The sequence below is a fragment of the Diachasmimorpha longicaudata genome, chromosome 4, assembly GCF_034640455.1.
Source record: "Diachasmimorpha longicaudata isolate KC_UGA_2023 chromosome 4, iyDiaLong2, whole genome shotgun sequence".
Classification (NCBI taxonomy): domain Eukaryota; kingdom Metazoa; phylum Arthropoda; class Insecta; order Hymenoptera; family Braconidae; genus Diachasmimorpha; species Diachasmimorpha longicaudata.
In genome coordinates this window covers 9,466,722-9,482,433 of record NC_087228.1, presented here as the reverse complement: position 1 = coordinate 9,482,433, position 15,712 = coordinate 9,466,722, and the positions used below count along the sequence as shown (strand labels likewise).

At 40.4% G+C, this 15,712-nt stretch overlaps 2 protein-coding genes across 4 annotated transcripts in view; both read left to right on the top strand.

Moving 5' to 3' along the window:
• The window catches only part of LOC135161961 (LIM/homeobox protein Lhx9-like), a 76,458-nt gene extending 72,049 nt beyond the window's left edge, over positions 1-4,409 (top strand). For all 3 annotated transcript variants that reach the window (XM_064119999.1, XM_064120000.1, XM_064119998.1), the window contains exons 4-5: positions 382-525; positions 846-4,409. In XM_064119999.1, coding sequence (XP_063976069.1) covers positions 382-525; positions 846-1,008 — 307 coding nt within the window. In that variant the 3' untranslated portion in view covers positions 1,009-4,409. The remainder of the gene's footprint in view (positions 1-381; positions 526-845) is intronic.
• A 6,889-nt stretch (positions 4,410-11,298) lies between these two features.
• Positions 11,299-15,712, top strand: part of LOC135161204 (carbonic anhydrase 2-like) — a 58,539-nt gene continuing 54,125 nt past the window's right edge. The window contains exon 1 of the mRNA XM_064118569.1: positions 11,299-11,606. The gene's annotated coding sequence lies outside the window, so the exon portion shown is untranslated. The remainder of the gene's footprint in view (positions 11,607-15,712) is intronic.

Sequence of the window (15,712 nt, the reverse complement as noted above, 5' to 3'; positions counted from 1 at the left end):
ACAAAAATACTATTTCACCACTGTATACAGTCCTTTTTCCTTTATTGCTCTTCGAGCAGAGGAGGGAAATTGCTGGTTTCCAGAGATGAAAAGCACTGGATTCCAATAAAATTTGTCTGATAATGAGAGGAAAAGCTCTTACTCGGGCCGAAAAGGGTCTGTCTGTTCTGAAAATCATCTTCGGGAGCCAGATTCCTCCACAGACACCTGATTTATCATTAAGAGGATGAACTTCTACGAAGTAATAGTCCTTAATGTTATAAGAAATCAGCCGGATTGAGATAAAGAGCAACAATTTGATGATATTGCGACCATTTAATTGTCCTATTGTATTTTTTTTAGAAGATTGAAGCTATAAAGATCCTTTATTTTATGTTCCAGAATGTATGGTAGTACAGCCCAGTGCGCGGGTTGCTCGCAGACAATACCAGCGGATCAATTGGTCACAAGAGCGGCGGGGGTTGTGTTCCATCCTAAGTGCTTCGTCTGCAGCAAGTGTGGGGAGCCATTATTATCCGGTGCCAAGTAAGCATTTTCTCAAAGAATATTATCTTGTGAATCGTTTTCAAAAGAACTTGAATCAACTGAATACGACTTCGATGTATTGATAGAGATAAATCGACAATATCATCAATATTATTATCTGAATACCCTGTGAATTGATATAATCAATACTGTAAAAGCCAATTTCGATTTATCATTTAGTGCGAGTCCCCATAATTTCACAATGTGATTAACGTTGTAACTATTTCTCAAACATCTATTGACCTTTCTCGATAATTATCAACATCTATTAGAATTCTTGCATCAGAAGAGCTTCTAACATCTAACCATAAATTTTTCAGATACACTCTGATGTCGGGTCAGCCAGTGTGCGAGCCAGACTGGCACAAACTGATGAAATCCTCATCAGTAGCATCAGCCGGTGGTGTACAAACGATAACAGGAAATGGTGGTGCACCTCAACGGAAAAACAAGGTGGGCCGACCTCGGCGAAGTCGTGAATGAGGCGGTAACCCGGTCGGTCGACCGAAGAAGGTACAGCCCACGACGCAATTGTTATCAGCGTCACCCGTCATTCCCTCTGCAGCGTCAATGCCTGGTACAGTGCAAACACCACCATCTGGTGTTATGCCGTCAAGTCAGGTTGACGTTGTGGATGTGGGTGTCGGAGGGGATCCCTATTCGCCGCCGCCACCGGGTCAACAGCATTACCATCATCATCACATGGGTTTGGGCCTTGTGGGACATCACCTAGTCCAACCGCCTCACCTGTCGCATCATCCCCAGCCATCGTATCAGGAGTGGACGCACTGGGGTGAATCGTGCGATTAAAGACATTACGCTATGCAACAATCATTGTGAGATCAACTGCTCTTGTGCTGCGACAGTGTTGACTATTGTACGCAGACAATTTGATCAGAGTTAATAGTGATTTTTTTTTTTGGGCCATCAAACAATCGTGGAACTGTGATTGATAGTGCCCAATGGCGAATGGTTTTGAGACTAAGTGCAGGGGGAAAAAAACCGTGGGAGGATGGGAGGAAAATTAATGGATCCATTTCACGGATTGTTGCTCGATACGAGCCGGGCTCTCAAGGATCACCTGATTACTTTGGATTCGACATTTAATCATTCTGCGACTTACAAAAAACAAACATAACTGGATGAAAACAAACAAGCCAAACTTAATGTACTTTTTTTGCCTGACTGCTGCGCACGCGATTGAGAATAATTCAATAGAATTGAGCACGTTGGAGACGTGACTTTTCGGGTGGGAGAATTCATTTGATTTTTCAGGGGTGACTTGCTCAAGGATTGTTTGCTCATTTTTCTCATACGTAACAAAAAAAACAAACTCATCGAAGCAATGCATTAACGCTCAAGCTTTCCCCACATCTACACACCAACACAAAAACTCTCTGAAACTGTATAAATTATTATTACCAAGAATGAAAGACGATTCAGTGCATGTTAACGAGCCACCGTCAGATGGTGGGCCAGGTGGCGAGGGGTCCCTCCGAAAATGCCACCGGAAAATAAAAAGAGAGTGATTACCATTCCAAATTAGTTGAATGCGGCAGGTGGTTGGAGGAGCCTGTGACGAGACCGGTGGCAAAAAAAAATCTCTTAATTTTTTTCCCCAATCAGGATTAAAATATAAAATAGAAAAGTAATGGATGGGAAAAAAAAAAGGAGAGGGGAAATCAGAGTTGAAGAGTTGAAGGGAAGAGGAGTCATAAAATGAGTACGATTGTGAGGAGGTTTTGGAGGGGTGGGTAGTCACCTCTTAGAAAATTATTTTTCTTTCAAAATCATCGAGCCTTTCGCCTCGGTGAGTGCAAAAGAGGTGACGCCTAAGTTCGTTAGGCGTCCCTTGTTTCCGTGGCCGAGGTTAACGGTTACACTTTCATAGAGCCCCCATTGGGCCACCCTTTTCCCCCTCCTGCCAGCCTCTTCTGACGTAGCTCAAAGTCGTTGTAGAAGCTTGAACTCGTTTATTTTGCCGTACGAAATGACTAGAACGTCCTGAGATATTCATTTCTGAAATACACTTGGTTAACCTCACTCTCTTCATCTGTCGACGGCTTTTAATTTCTCGACGGTCTCGTTACATTTTCCAGTCGTGGCCTGTGCCCCCCATGCATGAATTCACTCGGCCCACCTGAGTTTGAGTTTTCAATGCACAACTTTGTTTTCTTTTTTCATCCCACACTTTCCTCGTTTTTCCCCACACCCTACAAAGGCCCAACTCATGCATTACACTGCACAAACAATAAAACATCGTGAAGTACTTACCGAGTGTTGTACTTAAAACATTTATTTTCATTATTATCCTCCAACGTTTTCTACCTCGTCCTCGTGGCAGCACTAAACGATCGATAATGATGGGAGGGGATTAATGTTCGACTTGTATTTTCATCTCGCGTGCGGATTAAGGAGGGAAAAAAATCCGAATTTGTTGATATTAAGAGTATTTCAATCAAGAGAGAAAAAAAAATATCCTGGATGTTCGGACGAAGGATTTGAATGTATAAAGAGGCGATTTAAATATCAGACTATCTCTGAGGAACAGGGTTTAAAAAACGAGCATCAGCAATAAATGTAAAATAAATGTATAATCCTTAATACATTCACGATATTAAGTATCTAATGTGTTTGTAGCTTAATGTCGTATTCTTGAGAACAAAACAAAAAGCATTATAGTTTAACGACATTGGCTCAAGCTCCTACAAAGCTCAATAACGAAATAAAAATGAAATAAATAACAAAAAAAAAATCATAAACAAAGTAAAGAGATAAAATTCTTGAATGTAAACTGTATAATACAATTGATCGTTATACGTTCCACTCGTTCTGTTCTTTAGCGAAAAAACTTTTGTCTTCAAAAACTGACTCCATATTTACATTTAAAAGAGAATGTGAGAACAGTGAGAAATAAAATAACAACAACTTGAAAACTAACGAGAAAGATGTTGAGGGGTCGATTGCAAGCCTGAGATATATTCCTCCCGGATGGTGAAGTAACAATCGATTTGTCAAACGAGTCGACCCTACGGCCCTCCTCTTACCGAGGAACGAATAAGACAGCTGAATTTGAAAAATATGAAGAGAGATATGTAATTTAAACTTGTATATAGGTACATTTTGTATATTGTTAAAAATTTGTGTGATATAAATGGTTATTTACTATTAAAAAGGGAGGTAAAATACATCTGACCTTTGAGGTGCTACTGGTGGCGAAACTTCCGGGATTTCGCCACCAGATACCACTGGGAAGCGTCCAGTGTTGCCGGGTTGGAAGGTGAATTTATTTTTTTTCGACAGATGTATTTCCTTTTATTTTTTCATATCACTAATTCATGATGAGTGCAATTTTCCATTGAACGATTGTAGTACTTTTGTTCTACTAAGTCATCTTTGCAGGTATTTTTACTGACAATCTAACGTATAATTCTATCTCGTTGACTGGGCAACACTGGTGACACCATGATGCGACCACACGACGTCCTCGGGGATACTTGCGAACCTACGTATATCGAGACTAAAATATTTCAGACGAATGAAAATTGTGGGAAAGAGGGAGAGAGAGATATTAGAGTTTATGGTGCGATCAATCTTCTTGGAGACATACCAACGAGTTTCAATATTCCTTCCCGAGGATGTTGTCAAGTAAATAAAAATGCGTGAGGTCAGCGATTAGATGGGGTGTGAGAGGTGGGGAGATGATACAAAGTGATCAATTCACGTTTAGTTAATTTTGTTATTTGATTTATCTCAACTTTAATGCCGCTAACTGGGGCACACCTCTAGTCGGTTGCCCTGGGCACTTGTAAAATATTACGGCATACACGTTTATTAATTAATTAATAAAAGAGAAAAGAAAAATCCAAGTTTCTAGAAATTTATGATGGTTGTCTTTCATTTATCCCTCATATTTGGTGGAGAATTTCCATTGTAAAGGCGAATTATTGGACGGTGAGGAGATTGATTGGAAAAAAAACTTCTTCCTGTAATAAAAGCTTCCCTATCAGTTCTGTTTGCGGTTCTAAAAATTACTCAATCAATCTGTCATTACTTGGTGGATGGGACCGCTCGAATGCCTCGAATTGCTGCATATAAATGGCTCTTGTCAACAGATTAGCTCATGAAAAAATACGCATGTTCGCTCCCTCGTTTTTGTTCTCTCCGTCTCGACGGAATGAAGTCATTCACGTTGTCAGCAATGCAATTCCCATACTCAGTATCTCATTTTCTTGCTGGTGAGTGCGGAAATTTCAGCACTCAGTTTAAATCGACGAGTTCAAAAAATTCCAGGCTGATGCATAGTTACTTGTTAGTCCGCTTTTTTTTTGGACATCTCAAAATATCCTGAGTCCGAACGGAGAAATTTTCGGTCGTTCCCGTCTCCAGCTAATTGTCAGGCGAATAAATCGACGGAAGACTTGGGTGTTGGGAAGAGAACGAGTTGAACAGTTGTTACTGGCCTTGCTACGAATCTTTGTGATCTCCTCCGTTAATTGGACTATATAAAATGAGAATACAAATACCACTCCAGCAACATTATAAAGAACATTTAAGAAATACAGAGAGAAAATCACAATAAAAAGACCAACCAATTTTCTTAATGATACCTCAAACTTTTTAACCGCATAATTTTTCATCATAAATCCCAACATTTTTGCCATTTTATGGCAACTCCAAACGACCCTGAACAAGATCCAGTACTTCAGAGATGGGAAGAAGAATCCATCAGTCACGGTTGCATAGTTTCTCAGCGATTGGAAATACCTGGCGCACCGGGAGAAATAGTACTCGTCTAAAATGAAAAAAAATTTGAAAAATTCGTAAAATTGTTCCTGGTCGTTTTACAAACTGCAAAAAATAGAATATTCCCATGAACTGAGTCATGATTTCATGGAAAGGTTATGATTGGCTATGAGAATTGCCCTTCACGTTTCACAAAGAGAAAATAATGAAAGAATTCCAACTTCATGCAATTTCACAGAAAAATAAATCTCTCAAATCAAGAGCATTCTTCTCCTGAGGAGTATCATTCCGATTTTCTTCCCAATCGGAGATCCTTCGCAGCATATCCTAAACTGATCTATCTATAAAAATCATTTAGGTCGTCTCATCTACCTATGCTTCATATTCCTTCCTCACTACTATTTCTGATGGATTAATTAAAGAATCTATTTGCGTTCATACATCTGCTGCATTCATTTCACACTCATAACTTCAATTCACGTCAAAAACGTATTACTTCAGTCATCTCTCAAGTTCCTCCCCATCACTTGCACAGAACCCTCCCTCCCCCTTCTATATCTAATTGGCTTTGGGTGAAATTTGTAAAATGGAGAAAAGAGCGTTTGGGTGTTGGAACCAATTCAGCATGAGAAAGGAAGAGATGGCTCTCGTCTAGAGTCTCTCGTCCAGCCCAATCAAAATACCTATACAGTATGTATTGCCGTCAGGTCTCGCTAATTAGACGCCACGTAAATCAGTCCCGAAACGTTTGGGCGTTAATTAACACGGGTTTCCGTTGGAGTCGCTTACCAACCTATTTATCGACACGACACCGAACGCGCCACAGTCGGGGACACGTGGGGCGAAACACGGCGGCCGCGGGGTAGGCAAGAGGGGGGAGGGAGACAGCAGTTAAGTGCCTAGATGCCTTGAATTAAAGAAGAAAAATAAACAACATTTTAACATCATTATAAGTTTATAAATGGAGAGGCGGAGTGCTTAAAATTGGACGACTTTCAGAGATTAATTTATGACGAGTTTCGCTTAATTATTACGTGCAAAAATAATTTAATAATTGGAGAAACTCGTGAGTACGCGGAATTAGGTCGTTCATGCAGGCAAACTCGAACTTTGATTCGCTGTTGAAAATTCATGGTTGAATTTTTCAATAGAGAATTTAAAATCGCAGGGGCTCTTTGAATTTTCAGATTTTTATGTAAAGTTAGGAACACGTGAACTAGTATTTTTCAAACTCAATAATGAACGTCTGAGAATTTTTAATATTTATCGGATTTGTGTTAGGGGTGAACAAATGTACAGAAAAGAAATTACTGGCAAAATAGTGTTTCGAAACAGAGTACCGTTAATGAGGAGGGGATTTGGTGGTGCAATCGTTGGAAAAGGTAATTAATTATTTGCAGATGGGGGAGAGTGAGTAGTCACATTAAATTCTGACTTGATTCTGAAGATAAAAATAAAATTGTGTTAAACTACATATTTTTTAGTGTATCAAGGGGTAATGCAGGTAAATATAGTTCCGGTAATTATGATTATCCAGAAAAACCCGTGCAGACGTAGATTACAAATTTTTCCTTTGTTTTTTTCTCGAGACGCGTTCACATTGTTGTCCCGACAATGTAACATCGAGTGGGGTATATTCACCGATACGTTTGAAACCCGTTCGAGAGGGGGGAGACAGAGAAGAGGAGGGAGCTCATTGTCGGCCAGCAGGAATTAATTATGGCATTCCACGTTAGCTCTGAGAATTAATTACGACCAGAAGTTGGACGTTCACTATGTGGATCGTTCGAAATTGTATTCCCGGGGTTTAAGGACACACTCGTCAGGATTCACTCAATTGAATGGCGGAAAAATGACAAAATAAATTGACACCACGAAAGTGGAAATAGCAAGAGTTGATTTACCCCACAGAGGGGATGTCCTTAAATAATACACTTTGATGAGTAATATTCTGGGAGTTGCACTAAATTTTTCGGGAAAACTTTTCCCTTCGAACAACCACAGTTTATCCCACCTGAATTTGACAATTAGTAAATAGCCCTAGCAAAGGGCTACAAGCGGGATTCAAGAATGTATAGGCCTCAACGACGTCAGGCACAGCTCATACACGAATTGTCTCAAACAGAGAGAAAGCAGAAGGGGTTGGGGGGCGGCGGAGGGAGGTCAGTCCGTCAGAAGCCTTTGGGTTTGCTCAGCGAAGGCTGTGCTTCGGCTGAGGGGGTTGAAGGGCGGGTTCGGATGGTGGTTACGTAGTCTCTGGGCTTGCATACGACTAGACGAAGGCCTGAATGGTGCAGCCCATAGCCGATAAGGGCGCCGGTGCATGTTAATTACTCGCGCGGCCCACTTAATCACTCTGGTAAAGTCATCGGCCGGCGTTTCCTCGAAATCGATACATTGACCCACGGGGGTGGTATCCCTGCATCGATAGCCATCACGGAAACTTAACGGAAACGGAATTCCATGCCAAGAGATTGATTAACTGATGGTTAATTCCTTCTTGATGAGGAGAGAAAAATGAGTAACATACGGCGAAATGACTGAAATTGTTGATTATTCGAAAACTATTCCAACCAATGCATTGCATCGTCTGTAAGATTTCGTGTTCGATTGTCCTCTCGGAGTTTAATTATTTTTTCACACTCACATCATTTCAAACATTGACTTTAATCCGACTCCCTCCCCCTTTGCTTTACCACCCGTTCGCCCTCAGCACTTCACTTCCATTGGCGGATTTAATTAAAGATGGGATCTCCGTGGTGGCACGCCGTGTTTTTTACGTAAATAATTAATATTGTAATGGGTTGAAGAGAGACAGAGGAAGGAGTTCCCGTAAAATACCGTGAGACAAGACAAAGAGGGAGAAAGCGTGGGCGGCTGAGGGCGATGGTACATGAACAAAGGGGGTGGAGGGAGAATAGATAACGCTGTGGAGGAGGATAGAGTGAAACAGAGGGTCAACAGGATATACCACCTGCAATGTCAAGGGTCGGGATATTAAAAACCTCCTGTGATCTCCCTGAGTAGGTAGTTGCACCGTTACAATTCGTTGAGCCACATCAATACCTGTTTACATGAAGGGTATTTTGTTATTGCTATATTAAAATATATGAGTCTCTCACAACAATATCACCGCGCTTTTTTTTTCTTATCTCTCAAAATCCACCGATCCATTGTGTTCTCCCCGCACCGCTATAAAATATTTGAATAATGGAGTTGGCTCACTCAGTTACGTCGATCATAAAATAATAGAACAATAACATATAAAAATACACTAAAATTTTAAAAGAATAACCGAAAAAAATGATCGAGGCAATTATTTAAATTTCCATTCAACATGTTTTTGTCATAAAATGAAGTTAACGTATGATTTCATTTTATATCCACTTTTAGATAATTATTATTATAACAACATCAGTAAAACCTCAGCATTACTGAAACCAAAAAATGCATAAAAATCTTGAATGATAAATCACAGTGTAATGAGCATGGGACGAGAATTCCCTTCTCCGTATCTAAATTGACTCTTGCGCAATAATTTAATGACCATCAATAATACCGCTTAACAAAAAATGGCAAAAAATTGCGGGTTAATGGACAGGCTAAGACGTAGGTGTAAAAAGGAAGCAACAAGCTTGGGCAAGCAAGTCGTTTCCTCGTTAACTTTAATCCGCAGTTAATTTAACTTAACGTCGCTGTAATGCCGTGATGTACCGCGCAACAAACTCCCTCCCAACCCCCTCGCCCTACCCTCTGGCGTACTAGGGGACCCTCTCACTCCGATCCACTCGATCGTCACGTTAACGCTCTCCTTTCAGCATCGACTTGAAGACTCACTGCAGTGTACACACGTGTGCAGTATCGGCAGTGTAATACTCCCAGAGTTGGGTCATATACCGAACGAAAAGCCCCGTCTCAGTGTGCGTAAGTGCTTCAGTTCCCTCTCGAAGGGAAGGTGGAAGAAAAACGAGCGGGTAATTCAATCGCCTGGCGCCAGGCGATTTCAGATTGCAACGCCCTCTTTACTCGCTACAAATTCATTGCGTTATTGGTTGAGCAGTGGCGGCGAGGAGGGGAGAGGGGTACGTATTTCTCATTCGATTTTATAAAGCCATAAAAACTCAATGAAATTTATAACTCATCCAGTTAAACTGCAAATGAATGTTCAGTTAATTTTATTTTATGGGAAAAAAATGACGAGTTTATTCACAACTTGTTTAAAACTGTATCGAGCTGAAGGGGAAATTGTTTATGATTTCAGTATTGAGATGGAACGAGCTGGAATTTCATCGGAAATGTGGAGAAAACATTGGAATTTTAATAGGAGTTGAGTGATTTTTTAATTGAACACAGGAAAATTTCTGGTTCTTTGCGCTTAAGTGGATTTGATGACAGGAAATTGATAGTCCAACGCGATCAATATTATTTATATATTTATTGTGATTACGGAAAAAAGACGGAAAGGATCCAAATTTTGTATTTTTAAAATCATTTTTTTTGTGGACGAGAGGGGATGAAGATGAATTCTAGAAAAAAGTCAACTCTTCCTCGTATTTACTCCAAATAAATAATTAAACTTTCTTTCAAGATCTCAGAAGACGATTAACCAGCACAGAAGGTGCTTTAGTCCATCCAACTTAACCCGATATATCCCTTCTCCTTCTCTCCCAACGTGGACCCCCTCCCCCTCATCACATTGCCGCGAGAATCTCGGGAATCCCTCCTCGTTAGGGCCAGTTGGCTTATTCGGGTTTTCGCTTGTGAGAAATCCCCTCATTCTGCCTACCTCAAACTCTAGGCGGCTGATGCGCCTTTAATGATGCGTCCCCGTGCTCGCGCGAAAGAGAGCATACACCGGATAATAGGCGATGATCGACGATTAAAGTCTCGTTATTTTTGGGGAGAGAAAAATGAAACAAAAGTTTTTGCCGAGTGAAATTCAGTTCGTGAGCTGTTTCGATATCTAGATGGAAACACCCACGGGGAGATAGGCCAATTCATTATTTCTCTTGTTCATCATATACTAGTTTTTCGTCCCAGTTAATTACCCCAATTCCTAAAAAAATGGCTCGCAAGAGTCATTCTCCTATTTCCACTAATTAGAACGGGGGGATTGTTGTTAACTAGAGAGAACTTTACTGGACTTTTCAATCTTCGGTTTGATGGCGAATAATTTAAAAATAACTCTTCATCAAAGTTGATTAACAGGTTTGAAGCGAGATTAATGGGAAGGATTTTGTAGATACTATCTGTCAAGTGGTGTTAATTGAAAGCTAGTGATTAACGTGAATAATAATGTCGCCACAATGAGTAATAGAAATAATTGTAATCACAATGAATCAACGACTGCCAATTACTATTAATACAAGAGCTATTATTCCAGTTGATAAATGGACTAGATAAAAAGTATTCAACACATTTTTTAATTAATCTGAATTTCGTATTTGATATGTTTTAATAATTCAGAAAAAAATGCGAAAGAATTCATTATTTTTATCATTCATCACATCTCACGACGTGATTTTTTATTCCTCATGATGACCCCAATCTCGGGAAAAAATTCAACTCTACAGAATAACTTCTGTATTTTCACTAATTAGGGAGAGGATCATCCCTGAGTATAATGAACATCAATCCCCTTTGTTCTGTTTTGATTTTAATAGACAATTATTTTGGTTTCAATGAAAACGAGCATAAAATAGAGGGGAAAAAATGCGCGGATAATAAACTGAATGGTGTTGTTTATTTCCTGTAAAACAATTACACACTAGTGGAACTGAGTATTTGAATAGAAGTTTTGCTGTTTTCCATGTTGCCCCTCTCCCTCGTCACGGTTCCATTTCACTATGGCAAACTACCTTATATTGTGTTTGCTTTTCATAATTGTGTGCTTAATTAGCTGTCAGATAATGGAAACAACATAATTAATTATACCGGGGAGTGTAGTGTGGGATATGTATAATGAGTTGCGGAGGGGGTGCAGTGGAGTTTTCAATGTGACGAGAAAGAGAGAAGGGATTTGTGCGGTGTATTGTTGTCAAATATTTCGTTGAAACTGGGGAATCCATTCCGGAATGTCTTAGTTGTCCCACTAAGGTGTCAACCCGCGTTGACGTAGGTGCACGTGAATTGAAGATGAATCTTTTCACTAATTAATATTCCAATGGTGCAATTTGAACGCACCCGATCATCAAATTAAAAAGAGACGCAATTTTTTTTAGTTCATTTTATGCGGCTGTTTGTCTAGTCCTGGATGGAAATTGACAGTGAATTATTGTGTAAGTGGAAGCTGTAACTGACAATCGATGAGACCAGAGACTCTGCTTATGACAATTGTATGTATACTGATCAATTAGGTAAAGTAAAAATATCTTTTCCATCTCTATCATTAAAATTTATGAGTTTCATGAATTTCCCATTATTTTCCAAATTTTTCTAACTTGAGATTTCCTCCATTGGAATAATTTAAAAATAATTTCAAACGTTGGATCAACAATTCCTGACGAAGATAATTTTTTTCTCCGGAAATTAGAATGCAAAATAGCTCTGACAGATAGTATTTATCAAGGACAACCATTTGCCATCGGTTTTTACCTCATAAAAAGCACTTTTCGAGCACTTTCATTTGCTGTAACGGTAGCTGTGGCATGTGGTGTTCTTCTCCTCTCGCCCCTGCGCATTTCCAACGCATCCCCTGCCCTGCAATATGTTATACATTTTTTGGTACAAAAGAAGAAGCCGAGGGATCGGGACGACCTCTGACACCCAAGGAGGTGGGCAATTATTATTTTGAGTGGTATGGCGACGAGGGCTTGGCTAATATTTTATTAAAAGCACAATCGCCTAATAGCGCAGAGTACAACGGGTGGCCAGATACTCCGTACACTCCAACTTCCATTCCATCTACACTGGGGAAAAGAAGAGATGCCATCCACTCACTCGCATGACACTATAAATGTTTGCTTTTTCTTTTGGATTATTTATTCCTTTTCCTCTTTCCGAGTGGAAAACATTGCTCATGTTTCATCTCGGTTTGTGAAGGAGAAGAATGAGGGGGGTGTTTTCAGCTGGTGAATATGGGGCTTCTTACACATGAGCTGTTAAAAATATTCAAAGGGATTCAGTGACTCCTGAACTTCTAGAAAAAAATGATGATGTCCTCGATTGAATTGTACGGTGATGAAGTAGCTTAATTCAAAGTGTTTTTAAACACCCAAATCTACCAATTAATGATTGATCAATCAATTCATAGTTTTTAGACACCGGAATAAAGGGATAATGTTGTAATGCCATTGACATTATGGGATTACCCTTTGGTTGGTAGGAAAACTGCTGGAATTTCGAGTGGGTTTGCCTCCCGTGGGGGCACCAATTAAGCTTCCGCCTCATCAATTTGGTTATTTAAGATAAGTCGAGTCGCCTTCCCCTCGGGAGCTTAAAGCGCTTGTAAGTTTCGAAAGGGTCTTGTAGTGCCTCTCGTGCCATCAGCTCGATGGAAACCCTAGTCCAGGTGTCCTCGTAACTGGTGGAAAAATTCTTGGAAATGACAGATTGTTATGCTGCATTTTATTTTATCATATTTTATATCACGAGATAAAAACTGATCTCATTCTCCATCACCCGAGACTGGTAGAACACTCCGTAGAACTCCGATTCAATTCGCAGGAAGACTTTGTTTTCCTCAATTCGAACAGTCAAGACACTTTGGTGACACCGCGGGTTAGACACGGACGCTGGTGATTCTTGGTTAGCAATTAGAGGATGACACGGGGGCCCACTTAGCCGATTCCCGAAGAGGCTCTCAACCTCGTCACCGTCCGCTGCAATCTCTTAACTCTCGCCCTCTTCCCCATCCCGATTCACTCCCCCTAGCAACGAGGGGATGAAGCAGCGTATATTCTCGTACATCTCCCAAATCCTGGGTGAATCCCTTCTGGACCCTTAACCCACCCGGATGTTCAAGTACGTTTCACTCGGATTCTCTAATTAGGACAACTGAGCCAACAATACCCGCCTTTGGATCATTAGACCATCATCAGCAGCCATGGGTGAGAAGCCCTCCGACACCCTAGACCACCACCACCCCCTCGACATCCCCAGAAAAGCCATCCTGTATTATTTGTGAGTGCAGGAGAGAACTGAAACTTGAAAAGAATAATATTCGAAGTGGATGAAGACGATGTGGAGTTACGGATGAGCTCCCCTGGCATTCTGAGAGACGTAATGGCCAAGTTTTGGACACAGTTGCCTCTAAGTGCCCACCCCACTAGATGTCATCCCACCCCCAAACTCGAAACGTTGATATCCAACCAGCAAAGATGGCCCCGATGGACTACGAAATCCAACGAAATAACCCCGAACTCCGGCTTAATGTGTACACGAAATGCCATTGGCTGTGGCAATATTATGATTGTGTTTGTATACCAAATGATGGAGAATATCAATCGCACGATAATTGGTAGTGTATTGCAGTCGAACGCCGGGGATTGTATGCAGTTGGTAAATAATGACAGGAATGATTAGTTAATTCTGTTAGGAATCATTTCTCCGGGGATTAACGAGTAATTGTTAGTGTGGGAACGGGCTTTGTGGTGATTTTACACACAGAAATGTGGGGGAGAGAGAGACTATTTGGTTTATTTGTAATAGAATAGGAAAATGCCCGCGAATTTTGAAGCTCTTGGGGGATTGCTGCTGAATATTTTTCATTTACGATTCACGTATGATATACCGAATGCACAGTCTCTTCTCCTGGTATTATTTAATAACCGTTAATTAGGGGACGGTTAATGGAACTCGGAGAGCAGCACTTATGAAGTATAATGTAAACCCTTCAAAACATTAGCCATTCGCAGAGCTTGAGCACATCAGAGGTAACGTGAAGAGAAATACTTGGCTCTCAGTACGGTTCTCTCCCATTAGCGTTCGGGCACACGTGTAGCCATCCATTAGAGCCAATCAAATTTGTCAGCTTTTAGGTACGATTATATATTTATCCCAATCAGGGACGTCATTCCTACCAGTTTCACCCCTTCACAGTTCCCTTGCCTATGCCAATTGCGTTCCTCTGTTTATTCAGGGGATCGTTGCGCTCGAAGCTCATGTGTTGTCTCAAAAGTCGGTAAATACGTCGGGTAAAAATAATTTTTTTCGAGTTACAAGTACCTTTTTATTGCTAATTTTTCACTCATTTTTTATAATGAGTGGGAATTCGTGACGATGGCTTAATTGCTATGTACGCGCCCAATCATCCAGATCGAATTCTCAGAATTGCGAGAGAATATCCAGTCATCTTTGGAGATGTAATTTACCCGTTCCTTTTTGCCATTAACTCAATTGCAAAATGTATTAGTGCCGGATGAGGTACATAAGCGAATTCTCCTGCATAACAGCTCTTAAAAAACATTCCTCCTTTGAGAATTGAATTATTGTACGTGAGGAATTAATTAATTGAAATAATTGAAGATCAATCGATTGAGAGTTATCTTTGATAAGTAGGAATCAACGTTAACATTATGGTTATCGTTGTTTTTTTCATGGCTAATCGATACTTATTATCTTCTCGATTTTTAACATAAAAAAAATTATGTAATATTTTTTTTAACAAACATCCTGTGAGGGATTGGCGAGTGGCCATCGCCTGAAGGTCTTCAGTTTGCAGATCAGATATTTTTATCCAATTTGTGAAGTATTTTTCAACGATGAAAACTCGTACGGGAAATTAATTAAAAAATACATTATATGAAATAAGATTTTTTAAATTACAACTCTGATACAGATTTTCTGTTGAATTCTATAATTATTAGTTATATTTTTAATTTAGAACAGTAATACAAAATTAATAAGCCAGGGTGAAACGTTCTGCCATTGATGAATGAAGGATTACGATTTCATAAGTGACATCCGCGTTATTCCTGAGAGTCATGTGACATGACATGCTCCAACCCTTCTAGAACCCACGAAAATCAATTTCTCTTCCTCTCCATGCACTTTTCCCTCTGTCTTCCTCATCCCTCCAGCCCTCCCAACCCCTCACCATCAACGGTAGCTCTTATCGGCAGCAATGGGATTGCACACGACCGCGAAACTTCTGTATGTGGTATGTATGTGCAACGAGATAGAGGCAACCTCATCTCCTTTTTTACCTCTTGTCACGCCTCGTTTTTACCCACACATAGCCCCCAATCTTGTCGCGAAGTGGCTTCTACCGACGGCGACTGGAGGGGTGGTGGCGAGGTGGGTGGAGGATAGGGGCGGAGAAATACATTCTCAAATAGACCAAGGTTGAGTCAAAAATTTGAATTTCAAATTTTCTTTCTACTCTACGACTACACGATCGAATTCGGCTTCTCTCTCTCCGTCTCTTCTGTTCATATTTTTAACCCACCATTTTTCTTCCCTCTTTCATCCCAAATCGCTTCCTCCTACCCCGGAGTTTCTT